A 12,773-nucleotide genomic window follows, 5' to 3' on the forward strand; every position below is an offset into this window, starting at 1 on the left:
GCATGCAAGGCAAGCACTCTACCACTAAGCCACCTTCCCAGCCCAGGGCCTTGAATCTTTGAACTGCACTCTGGTGGCCAGCTTCACTTACAATGATAGTACTTGCTGGCTCACACTTGTAATCCTAACTATTCAGGAGGCTGAGATTGAAGGATTACAGTTCAAAGCCAGCTGGCAAGAAAGTCTATGAGACTCTTATCTCCAATTAACTACCAGAAAACGGTAAGCATTATGGCTTAAAGTGGTAAAGTGCTAGCCTTGAGCAAAAAAGCTTAGGGACAACACCTAGGTTCTTAGTTCAAGTACCACAATTGACCAAAAAAAAAAAAAAAGATAGTACTGGCTAGATAGACTGATTACCTAGCCTGTGCCAGGCCCTGGATTCACCAACATCAAGGGGGAAGAAAGGTTCCTGACTTTCCCCCAAAAGGTATATGTAACTTGTTAACGGTTCAACAGCATCAAGCCCTTTGAAAGGCCCTTATGAAGTGCAGGTGACAGGTAGAGGGAAAACATGCAGGAGGCTGTGTGTAGCCCCAACCCAGACACCTTCATCACCTTCCTCAGGCCCATCTTCAAGTATGTAGATGAGTGACAGGGCACTAAAGAAATCTCTCTCCTTGCAGGAGAGAAAGGTCCAAGGTGCCCTACATTGTACGCCAGTGTGTGGAGGAGATTGAGCGCCGGGGCATGGAGGAGGTGGGCATCTACCGTGTGTCTGGAGTGGCCACCGATATCCAGGCACTGAAGGCTGCATTTGACGTCAGTGAGTGTTAACCTGGGCAGCAGGGGGGTGGAGGTGTGGCCAGTGGTATCCATACTGCTAGAGCACCCTGTATACCTTGTGCCTGTCACCTCATTCTTGGTACTTTTTCTTCCATTGTTTTATTACTGAAAAAATGTGAGATAAAGCTGAGTGAAGTGGCACACACCTGGAGTCACAGTATTTGAGAGGGTAAACCAGGAGAATCATGAGTTGGAGGCTAGCCTGGACTACATAGGGAGTTCCGGTCCAGCCTGGGTTACATAGCAGACAAATAAATGGATAAAGAAGAAAGTGATTGCTGGGCTCAGTGATCTGTGCCTTTAGTTCCAGCTACTCAGGGAGGTAAGGTAAGGGAATCGCGTGAGTCCAGAAGTTCAAAGCCAACCGGAACAGAATAGACCCCCATCTCAATAGCATCAGTGTTTTTCAGGCTAGAACAAGGGCTGCTCTCATGGGACTTGAACTGGTAGGCCCTAGAGGTGAAGAGTGCAGTGTGACTGTGGCCCATGTGAGGATCTGGAGGGTCAAAGGGCACAGGTGTGACCCAGCTCCTGCCAGTGCTGTCGCTTATTCACCTTTCTATTACCCTTGACTCTGGGAGAGAGGAGGGCTGTTCCAGTACCACAGGGTCCTTGCCCAGCATCCTTGAAGTGCTGGGGGGTAGAAGCAGGGCTCACCCAGGACTTGCTCTTTGCAGACTGCTGCAGGGCACGCACTACCTGCTCTGACCCAGAGCTCTCAAGGGCCCAACACCCTTGGGTGGGCCCTTGACCCATATCAGGTCCCCCTGGACAACCAGAGGGGGCCTGGCCTGTGGCTTGGAGGATTGGTGCCACCTAGGCCCAAAGGAAAACACTAATTTCAACACTGAAATGACTCAGATAATCCCAATGCCTTCCTATTAGTAAGGTGCCGGCACCTAGGCATTTCTAGTAACAGGCCAGACAGCCCACTTCCTGCCTAAGTGCCGTGTCCTACACTAGCCTCATCATTGTCCTCTGGCAGGTGCTTCTGGCTCTATCTCAGGGCTGTTGCTTGCTGAGCAAGGGAGAGGTGTGGGGATGAGCTCCCCTTCCCAGTCCTGCCCAGACTTAGATCCATGGGTGCTTGGGAGCAGGAAGCTGAGCTGCTCGAAGGGGAGTGACCTATCAGCAGTTAGCATGGTGAGGACCTCATAGCCAGCAGAAGCCTCAGCTCAGGGTCCACACGCAGACTCCACCCCCATGTTCCTTCTAGATAACAAGGACGTGTCGGTGATGATGAGTGAGATGGATGTGAATGCTATTGCCGGCACACTGAAGCTTTACTTCCGGGAGTTGCCAGAGCCCCTCTTCACTGATGAGTTCTACCCCAACTTTGCTGAGGGCATCGGTGAGCATTGAAAACCCAGCCTTGTGAAGGACATCTCCCCACTTTCTCTCCTGTCCACTGCCACTCATGAGAAGAAAACCCAAAGCCATGTCCCCTTACCGTGGTCCACATTGCAGCCCTCCTCTAGTGAGCTACAGGTGGGGGATGAGAACACGCGTCTTCCAAGGGCAGCTCTGCCAGTCCTCAGCCCCCAAGGGCTGCCTGTTGCGCCCCTGGACTGTGTACTGCAGATGTACCCGCATGTGAGGACTTGAAGACTGCAGCCCTCCTTTCTGTAGGCCAGGGCTCCTCCTAGGGGCCTATACAGCAGAAGGCAGCCACAAGCACAGATCCATTCCTAAGCAGCTCCTATCATGATACCTCTGCTCTTAGTACTAAGGGTGGTTTTGATCCATTGGTAATGAGGCAGCCCTTCAGGGTGGTTCACATGCCACCCATCACAGGGTCCTCAGCATGAGCCCGGGCTGTGCTGTGTGAGCAAGCAAGGGCAGTGGTGGGCCTGGACTGCCCAGCACCTTCCAACACAGCCCTGGGAGCTCTATTCGTTTTCCCCACCCCCCTCAGGACAGAGGTCTACAGCCATGGTTACAGCCATTGAGATTAGCCCTCTTTGCTTTCTGCAGCTCTTTCAGACCCTGTTGCAAAGGAGAGCTGCATGCTCAACCTGCTGCTGTCCCTCCCAGAAGCCAACCTACTGACCTTCCTCTTTCTTCTGGATCACCTGAAAAGGTTAGCCCTGACTCTTCTGTGGGATCCAGAGCCCCAGGACCCCACCTACTCAAGTCAGTGGAACTTTTTCTCCCCACTCATTGGCCCTTCCCCCTCTGGGGACTGGAGACAGTATTTTAGCCACACCCAGCACTGCATTTGCCCCTGCTCTTTCTCTCAGGCCTTAGCCCAGAGTGGGCCCAGCTTGCCTACAGGCTGGCCTTGAGCACTCCGTCTTGGGCCCCTCAGACTGTGGGGTGGGGTAGCTTTCAGCACAGCCAAGATTGTGCTATGTTCTGGAGCCTGCAGAAGCCAGGAAGGGATGATACAACCACTATATTCCCTGGGGGGACTCTAATGGGGGTCCTCAGTCCCCTCAGTGGTTGAGGCTCTGTTCCCAAGGGGATGTAAAAGCGCACACTCTGTTTTGGCTCTCGACAGGGTGGCTGAAAAGGAGACCGTGAACAAGATGTCCCTGCACAACCTTGCCACAGTCTTCGGCCCCACACTGCTGCGGCCCTCAGAGAAGGAGAGCAAGCTCCCTGCCAACCCTAGCCAGCCCATCACCATGACCGACAGCTGGTCCCTGGAGGTCATGGCCCAGGTTTGAGATATTGCCACTGCCCCATGCTACCCTGCCTCGACATAATGGTGGCCTCTGCCTGCTCCCCATTGAGTCCTGCCAGCCAGTCCCACCTCTAGGGTACAGAAGCTGTGGCTATGAGCCAGGCCCCCCCGCCCGGGCTACTGTGTGTCCCTCTGTACTTTACAGGACTTTTGGGGTCAAGCTACCTGCTGGTCCCTCAGATGCATCCAGCCTGAGTCCTAAAGCAATCCCAAGTTGTATGTTGTTGGGAACCCATCCCTTCTTAGTATGAGGGGCTTCCACCGTATCCCACACCCAACTTACACTCCTCCTTGCAGCCCTGAGTACCCCTCTGAGCCATCTGCCTCATTCTTCTCTGCCTGTACAGGTCCAAGTGTTGCTGTACTTCCTGCAGCTGGAGGCCATCCCTGCCCCTGACAGCAAGAGACAGAGCATCCTGTTCTCCACCGAAGTCTAAAGGCCAAGCAGCATCTCCTTAAGAGGCCAGCCGAACAGCCTGGAAACCTGTGGCAAAACAGGCCATCTGCAAAGTGGGAACCAAACCGCAGGCCATTCCAAGAGCAGGTCATCTGCCAAGAGACAAGTACCCAAAGCAGGCCAAGTGGCCCTGGTAGATCCCAGCCAAGTGGATCTGCAAGCCCTGAGCTGGCCTTAGACTGTGGTTTTTCATGCCACCACCAGAGGGTGCCCCAAGCCAGCATGTCTTAGTGTGGAGGCCTGGCTGCAGGGAGAGAAGGTGAAGAGAGTGGTTTTTATGAACTTAATTTATCAGAGTTTAAAAGATTTCTACTGGATCACTTGTCAAGATGCACCTCTCTGGAGAGATGGGAACGCCACCAAATTCCCTCACTATTGTGTCTTGAATAAAATGCTGCTGCTGCTGCTTCATACTGTGGGGGGCCACAGCCCTGTCCCTGTGTAGGAGGGGGCATTCCAATTTCCCTGACTTAGAAATTCAATTGTATTCGTTAACAGGGTTTGAGAAGCTAAGTCAACACTGTGTAGCATTGATTCACAGCTTGCTCCTTTTTTCTTTCTAGGATTTCTGTACAGAAATGGGTTGGCTTCCCCTTCTTGTTGCTTTGTTTTCTTCTTTTTTATGTTCCTCAGAAGACAATGTAGTCTACAGCAGAGAAGTATAAAGGGACCAGACACCAGTGGGAAAGACACCCAGGCTGGCTCTCTTCTGGGAGAGTGACCACATCTACCCATCCTAACTGCCCGCCTGCTCTTGGCTGTCCTTCTTGGCTTATGAAGGCCTTGATTTCTCTTTGCTCACTCTGCCTGCTCCCTCCCTTCCCTCCTCCTTGCTCCATCACTTCCTTTCCTCGCTCTCAGCTGAACAGACTCAGTTTACTTTTGTACAAGTTTCTTCTCTGTGGTGGCAGCGTGCTGACAGCTTGTTTTAAAACTTTGATCCGAAATAGCCTTTTGATACTTGAATATTTTTAAGTTTTATACATAGTTTCTAATTTTTTTCCTAACAGATTCAGTTACCTAGTAAAATAGGAGAATGTACTCTGGACAGTCTGTATCCCGGCAGCATTTGTCTTCCCCTTAAGCACCAGCTCTGCTTGTAGTGGGAGTCAGTTCTGACCTCTCTGTAGAATGAGAAGCTTGAGGGGTTTAGGAAAGCCAGGCACGGGAAAGCAGGGGCGGCTTCCACCACAAAGTTGACAGTGGATAGTCCTGTTCACCCACCCCCGTTGCCTGCACTCGGGCTGGGACCAGGATCTCTGTGCCTCCCTGGCCACCCAGCTTAGAGAAGAGAGGATGCCACCAAATATTTTAAATATGCACATCACTCGTAAAAAGAGGGAGTTGGGGATGGAAGGAAGGAACTGAACTACAGTTCCAGTGCTGGTTCTGCCACTAACCAGAGGACGGAAGCGGGGCATGAGAACACTAGTACCTGCTGGGACATTTCCCATGACCCTTGGTATCAGGGGACAGACAGCAATGCATACCTTCTGCCAAGCCTATAGCACATGGCAGAGCCCTTGACAGCCAGGGACAAAAGGTAAAAAACAAGGCCAGGACAAATCTCCATTGCACAGTGTACAGATACTGTCTTTTTTCCTTGTATAGCACAGGGCCACCCTCTTGGGTGATGAGAACAGAAACTGCTTGTGCTCCTATCTGCACCAATTTCCATCCGTCTCAGGCCCCTCCAGCCCCTCAAGAGAAACACTTTGCTTAGAAAAGCCAAACGCATCCCTTAATGTCTCTTCCCTCTAGTATCTCTTGATTTGCATCTATCGCCTTGAAACTGGAAAGCAATATCTCAGCATCTGTGCCAATTCCCATTTCCTCACCCACCCTCCTCATTTTGCCTTTTATTTATATGGGACGTGTGCTCTTTCATAATGGAATGACCACTCTGTAGTTGTAAAGTGCTCCTCCACTACCAGGCCACTGTGGTGGTAATGGTGATCGCTTTAGAACTGAGGCTGCCTCCATTTTCCCATCTTAACGCATTGCCAGCCTGTGTGTGAGTTGACAAAGCTTCACAGGGCCGGGAAAATAGTGATTTTTCTGGAGTCAGCAGGTCTCAGCTCTGGGCAAAGGCCCAGAGCCCTTGTGACCACCCTGAGTCCAGGGCACAGCAAGTGTAGCTTCTAGGCAGCAGCCCGGCCTTCCTTTGGTGGGTAGTTGGTCTCTGAGCAGCTGTGATCCTGTTTAGAGGTCAGCTGTCTATATACCCCCCTGGGAAAAAGTACTGTGGACACTTTCATTAAAGTTACCTAAGATGACTCAAGTTTGTGGTGATTTCTGGATTTAAGAGAAAAACAATGATCAACTCCTCTGAGAGAGAAAAAGCCCCTAGGCTTCTGAACTGAGATGGGCAGCAGGTGGCAGGGAAGATCTGGGTGCTTGGGAGGCCTTGCAAGGCTAATCAGGCCACCACTAGGGGAAGAATGTCAACATTTGCCACTTCAGAGAAGCCAGGCCTGGTGGGTTTTGGGTGCTGACAAGCAGGCACTGTCCACACAACCCCAGAAGTAGTCCATTTGGGCAAGGACCTTGGATTTGGCTGAGGGGGAGGGGAAAAAAGGCCACCTGAGGGATGCAGGGGAGGCAGGTGGCAGAGAAGGAAATCTATGAGTACTCCTTTGGTGTCAGCCCCCCCCCACCCCCGTAGGAGGGCTACACCAATCTGGGCCCCTGCTCTCACCTGTGCTGGTAAGGGTCCTTCAGCCTGGTGGTTTCTACAAGCCTTGCCTTCCTGTTGCCTGAATAGGGGACCCAGACATTCTTAACTACCTCTCACCTGCTCTCCAGAGCCTGTCCAGGTCAGGAGCCAGTGGCTCATACTTGTAATCCTAGCTATTTAGGAGGCTGAACTCAGAGTTGAGGTTAAAAACCAGACAATTCTGTGATTCTCAGTTAACCAGTAAGAATCCTGAAGCCAGGCACTAGTGGGCTCCCTCCTGTAATCCTAGCTACTCAAGAAGCTAAAGATTACAGTTTGAAGCCAACCTGGTAAGAAAGTCTGTGAGACCCATCAATCAACCTCCAAGACACCATAAGTAGAGTTGTGGGTCAAGTGGTCACCTACCAACCTTAAGCAGAAAAGTCAAGCAAGAGCATGAAGCCACAAATTCAAGCCCCAGTACCAGCACCAGCACCAAAAAAAGAAAAAAAAAAAAAGACAAGACAGGCAGCCAAGCACTGGTGGCTCATACCTGTAATCCTAGCTACTCAGGAAGCTGAGATCTGAGGGTACAGTTCAAGGCCAGCCCAGGCAGGAATGGTCCTTGAGACTTATCTCCAATTAATCACTAGAAAACTAGAAGTGGCCCAGTGGCTCAAGTGGTAGAATGCTAGCTTTTAGCTGAAGAGCTCTGCAACAGTGCCCAGGACCAGAGTTCAAACACCACCACCACAACAAAAACAAAACAAAAAGATGAATTTTGCCTAAGTTACAAGGAAGCTAGCTATGAGGTGGAAATATGGAGGGAGTGAAATAGGCCTGGGGACCATCAGGCCATGGCTACTTAGCATCAGACCGCCCTCTGCAGTCAGGTTGCCGTGAGGCTTCCCAGAGGAACAAGGCTCACCTGACAAGGACTAGAAGTGACAAAGTAACAGGTGGGTTCAGAGCCTTCATGGACTTTTTGGAGGTGGTTCTCATGGACTGTATCTGGTCAACCTCGGGTGAAGGCTTGATACCTGGCTTCTACCTGCAGTGTGGATTAGATTGTCTCCAAACATTGCTTCCTGCAGACCAGAATCACCCTATCCATGGACAATGGTTATATGACAATGAGATTGAGACCCAGCCTGATGTCGCTATCAAGTGAGTGTCCAGCCCTAAAAGGCTAATTTTTGTGCCTTCAATAACACACACACACACACTGGTTTTTTCAAACAAGAACCAAAACTGACTTCTAAGTTTCTGAGATTTGGGGCTAGGGCTGGCCCAACCCAAGCCAAGTGGCATCAGAGAATGGTAAAACCAATCACTGCTTCCCCAAATCTGAGTTTGTTGACATTTCTAAAAATCCTCAGAGGCCTCCAAATCCACCCTCCTTTCTTGATAGACAGGAAACCAAGGCAGGCAAGGTATTTCCTACCATGAAGCATCCCTAAACTGGCTTGTCAGCAGAGGCTAGGGGCTCTCATGACTCCTTGTCTCCAGGCTCACCATCAGCAGAAAGACTGCCGAACGAGAGGAGTCAAGGCCAAACCTCACCCACCAGCCCTGTGCTGCCAATGTGGGCCCATGGACTAAGAATTCCTGGCAGCATGTTCTGTTCAAATAAAGGGAAGACAGGATTACATATAGAGACCTCAAAATAAAGCCCTAGTTGCCTTTAAAGGAAGCATTTATGGACTCTAATGATGAACTGTCATAAGAAGTTCTGGAAAGATAAACAAGATATGAGGGAATGACAGCCAGCTCTTGAAGAAGCCCAAATGGCCTGGGGAGCAGAGGCCACAGGTCAGTGGGCAGGATTGGAGCTGGAGGAGTGTTGTTCTTGAGGGGAGGGGGAAACAGACCTAGGATGAGAATGTTGGAGCCCAGTTTGCATAACTGGAGTGGGAGGGAACAGTCAAGCAATGGGTCAGCTACCAGGCAGAACCCTGGGTCATCCCAGTTCTCACAGAAAGGCCAGCTAGGGATGTAACAGACATGCACATAAATGGGGTTCTGGAAGACAAGACGATATTGTATCTCTCAACATGACCAGACTGGGAAAGAAACCAGCTGTTGGGGTAAAATGATGCCCTGGACCTGGCAGCCTGGTATGGATCACATGACAATAGAGCAGAGGACTTTAGGAGCCTCCAGTTCCAAGGGCTCTGTCCACATTCCCCACATTCATTCCAATGAACTGAACTGGGAAAGGCCTGACTAATCACTGTCCAAATATGAGCCCCTCAAGTCTGCTTTTTGTTTTTTGTCGGTTGTGGGGCCTGAACTCTGGGCCTGGGTGCTGTCCCTCAACTCTTCAGCTCAAGGCGAGCACTCTACCATTGGAGCCACAGTGCCACTTCTAGCTTTTTCTGCTTATGGGGTGCTGAGGAATCGAACCCAGGGCCTCATGCATGCGAGGCAAGCGCTCTACCACTGAGCTACCTTCCCAGCCCCTCAAGTCTGTACATTTAAGTGACATCCAGGTCAAAGAAAGGCATGAGGAATAGAATCCAATAGCTGCCCGCTCAGCAGCCACCAAAAGAATAGGCCCTGGGAGGGAACTGAGATCTGAGGATAGCAGTTTGAAGCCAGCTGGAGCAGGAAAGCCCGTAAGACTCTTTAACCACCAGAAAACCAGAAGTGGCTCTGTGACTTAAAGTGGTAGAGTGTTAGCCTTGAGCTAAAAAGCTCAAGAACAGCACCCAGGCACTGAGTTCAAGCCCTATGACCAGAAAAGAAAAGCCCCAGAATGGTGAGTATGAAAGAGTCTGAGCTACTATGAAGCAGGTAGCCCCCTCCATCCACTCCAGAGACTCAGATGCCCACAAAGATGTCAAACTCTGAACCCCAAGGCACAGTTCAAGGAGTATGGGAAATCCAGGCTCATCTAGAGGGAGACAAATACCACAACTCCTTATGTACTATTGCTGCAAAATGGATTAGGGACTTAGATCAGCAGTAGAGCACTTACCTAGAATATACTAGAACCTGGGTTCTGTCTGCAGCACTACAAAAATGCAAATAACTCTGCCACCAGAAGCTTACACTTGTAATCCTAACTCTTCAAGAGGCTGAGATCTGGAGGGCGGCAGTTCGAAGTCTGACTTGGCAGAAAAGTCCTTAAGACTCCATCTCCAGAATAATCAACAAAAAGCTAAACTGGAGGTGTGGCTTGAGTGATAGTACACCATCTGAACAAGCAAGCTGAGCAAAATTGAAGCCCTGAGTTCAAACCCCATTACCACTAAAGAGACGTGAAGCCATGTTCAGGAGGCTGGATGAAACTGATCTTCAAATGAAGGGTTGGGGGGGGGGGTCATGATATGAAACAATGAGGATATTATTTTTCTCTGATTTTTAAAAATAATAATAATGTGTGTAAAATTAAGTTTGTGTGTGTGTGTGTGTGTGTGTGTGTCCTAAGCCTAGATTCAGGGCCTGGATGCTGTCCCTGGGCTTTTTTGCTCAAGGCTAGTGCTTTACTACTTGAATCGCCTCTACTTCCAACTTTTTGGTGGTTAATTGGAGATAAGAGTCTCATGGACTTTCCTGCCTGGACTGGCTTCAAACCGTGGTTGTCAGATCTCAGCCTCGATTATAGCAGTGAGCCATCAGCACCTGGCAAAATTTACCATCTTGGTCCAGGGAAAGAGTAGTTCTCTGAATTGAACACAAGACCTTACCCATACTTGCTAGGGAAGTGCTCTACTATTGATCTACATTTCCAGCCTTATTGTAACTTTTTTTTTTTTTTGGTCGGTTGTAGGCCTGGGCAGTGTCTTCAGCTCAAGGTAATCGCTCTGCCACTTGAGCCACAGGGCCACTTTCAGTTTTCTGGTGGTTTATTAGAGATAAGAGTCTCACGGGCTTTCCTGCCAGGGCTGGTTTTGAACCACAATCCTCAAATCTCAGCCTAGAATTACAGGCGTGAGCCACTGGCACCCAGCTAAATTGTGACTTTTTTAAATGTACATGTAGATAATTTTAAATCATTCATAACACTGTTCAACCATCATCACCATTCCTTTCTGAAACACTCTATTTTATAGATTGGAAAGACCCTGGGTTTAATCCCCAGCATAGAGAAAAAGGGGGGAGAGGAATCCCTTCTGTTTGAGTCCTTATAAAGATAATTTTTCTTGATTTTTTTTTTCTGGTCCTGGGGCTTGAACTCAGGGCCTGGATGCAAGGCTCTACCACTTAAGCCACAGCTCCATTTCTGGATTTTTAAAGTAGTTTATTGGAAATAGGAGTCTCACCAGGATTTTCTGCCCAGCCTGGCTTCAAGTCACAGTCCTCAGATCTCAGCCTCCTGAGTAGTTAGGATTACAAGTATGAGCCACTGGCATCATTCCAATCTACATTTTTATTCTTTGTTTCTGCTTTCTTCATCTCCTCTTTGTCTATAAGACCAACCCTTGGGGCTGGGAAGGTGGCGCAGTGGTAGAGTGCTTGCCTTGCATGCATGAGGCCCTGGGTTCGATTCCTCACACATAAGCAAAAAGAAAAAAAGCCGGAAGTGGCGCTGTGGCTCCAGTGGTAGAGTGCTAGCCTTGAGCTGAAGAGCTGAGGGACAATGCCCAGGCCCAGAGTTCAGGCCCCATGACTGGAAAAAAAAAAAAAAAACCTTTGGACTCAGCCTATTGGAACACTTGTTTTATTACCGAAGTGTCATCCAATTCAAGAATTTCAAGTTAAAGCCAATTAAGATCTTTATATTTCTTACAAGTTTGTCTTTGACATCCATTAGCCAGTCACTACCCCTATTCATCTGCACTTCCTGGCATCCAACAGTCTACCTTCTCACTGTGATTTTGTTTTCTGTTTTTTCTTGCGGGGCCGGTGGTGAGGCCTGAACTCTGGGCCTGGGCGCTGTCCCTCAGCTCTTCAGCTCAAGGCTAGTGCTCTACCTCTTGAGCCACAGCGCCACTTCTGGCTTTTTTTCTTTTTGCTTATGTGGTGCTGAGGAATCGAACCCAGGGCCTCAGGCATGCAAGGCAAGCGCTCTACCACTGAGCCACCTTCCCAGCCCCTCACTGTGATTTTGACAACTAAATAAGGATTTCTTCTTTGCTATTTTGTGCTGCTGGGAATTGAAACAAGAGCTTTAAGCACACTGGACAAACCCTCTACTACTGAGCTACACACCTAGTCTCAACTGAAGATTCCTTTTTGTGTTGGCCATTTGATCTATCTATCTATCTATCTATCTATCTATCTATCTATCTATCTATCTATCTATCTATCTATCTATTTCAGGATCTTACTTTGTAGCCCAGCCTGGCCTTAAATTCTCCATCCTCCTGCCTCTGCTTCCCTGAGTGCTGGGATTACAAGGATAGGTCACCAAGAATTGTCCCAACTGAAGATTTCATGACCCAAGGTAAAGCAACTTATAAATGAGTGAGAAAAGGCCAGTTGTTAGGTGGACCACTTCATATTGCCAGGACAGATGTGTTACCTTGTATATGATGATGGCTTCTCCAGATGTACAGACCCAAGTCAACAAATCCTCATGGCCATTATTCCTGCTGATTGGTATTGTGAGAGCTTCTTTGTATTCAGACAAAACAAAGTCTTTGAAAGGGAAAGTAACTCTTTAAAGGCCCCCCGTGGCTTGTTGAAATGTGCCTTCCTCCAATTCTATCCACCTGGAAACTCAAAATGTGCCCTTATTTGGAATAAATGCGTATGTGCTTATTATGAAGGGAAAATTCTGATGATGAGATCATCCTGGATTGGGGAGGGCTCAAAGCCTAAGGCCAAGTGTCCTTATCAGCAACAGAAAAGACATGGAGATTCCGAAGAACACGATGCAAAGATGGAGACAGAGATTAGCAGAATCCATCTATAAACCAAGGATCACTAAGGGTCACAGGCAACACAAGAAATGAAGAAAGCATGGAACAGGCATGCCCTCAGGGCCTCTAGAAAAAAATCAAAATAATAAAAACACATTTTTAAAGGCTGTCAAGTTAACCTATAATAGAACATAGTCCTTCATGGGCTGGGAAGGTGGCTCAGTGGTAGAGCGCTTGCCTTGCATGCATGAGGCCCTGGGTTCGATTCCTCAGCACCACTTAAGCAAAAAGAAAAAAGCCGGAAGTGGCGCTGTGGCTCAAGTGGTAGAGTGCTAGCCTTGAGCTGAAGAGCTGAGGGACAGCGCCCAGGCCCAGAGT

At 49.1% G+C, this 12,773-nt stretch overlaps 1 protein-coding gene across 1 annotated transcript in view; it reads left to right on the forward strand.

Moving 5' to 3' along the window:
* Bcr (breakpoint cluster region) overlaps positions 1-6,205 on the forward strand; it is a gene marked incomplete at its 5' end in the record, with an annotated part of 143,055 nt that extends 136,850 nt beyond the window's left edge. The window contains 5 exons of the mRNA XM_013014243.1: positions 627-766; positions 2,003-2,137; positions 2,761-2,866; positions 3,287-3,449; positions 3,820-6,205. Coding sequence (XP_012869697.1) covers positions 627-766; positions 2,003-2,137; positions 2,761-2,866; positions 3,287-3,449; positions 3,820-3,909 — 634 coding nt within the window. The remainder of the gene's footprint in view (positions 1-626; positions 767-2,002; positions 2,138-2,760; positions 2,867-3,286; positions 3,450-3,819) is intronic.
* Between the last annotated feature and the right edge of the window lie 6,568 nt (positions 6,206-12,773).

This window comes from Dipodomys ordii, unplaced genomic scaffold (genome assembly GCF_000151885.1).
Source record: "Dipodomys ordii isolate 6190 unplaced genomic scaffold, Dord_2.0 Scaffold23, whole genome shotgun sequence".
Taxonomy (NCBI): Eukaryota; Metazoa; Chordata; class Mammalia; order Rodentia; family Heteromyidae; genus Dipodomys; species Dipodomys ordii.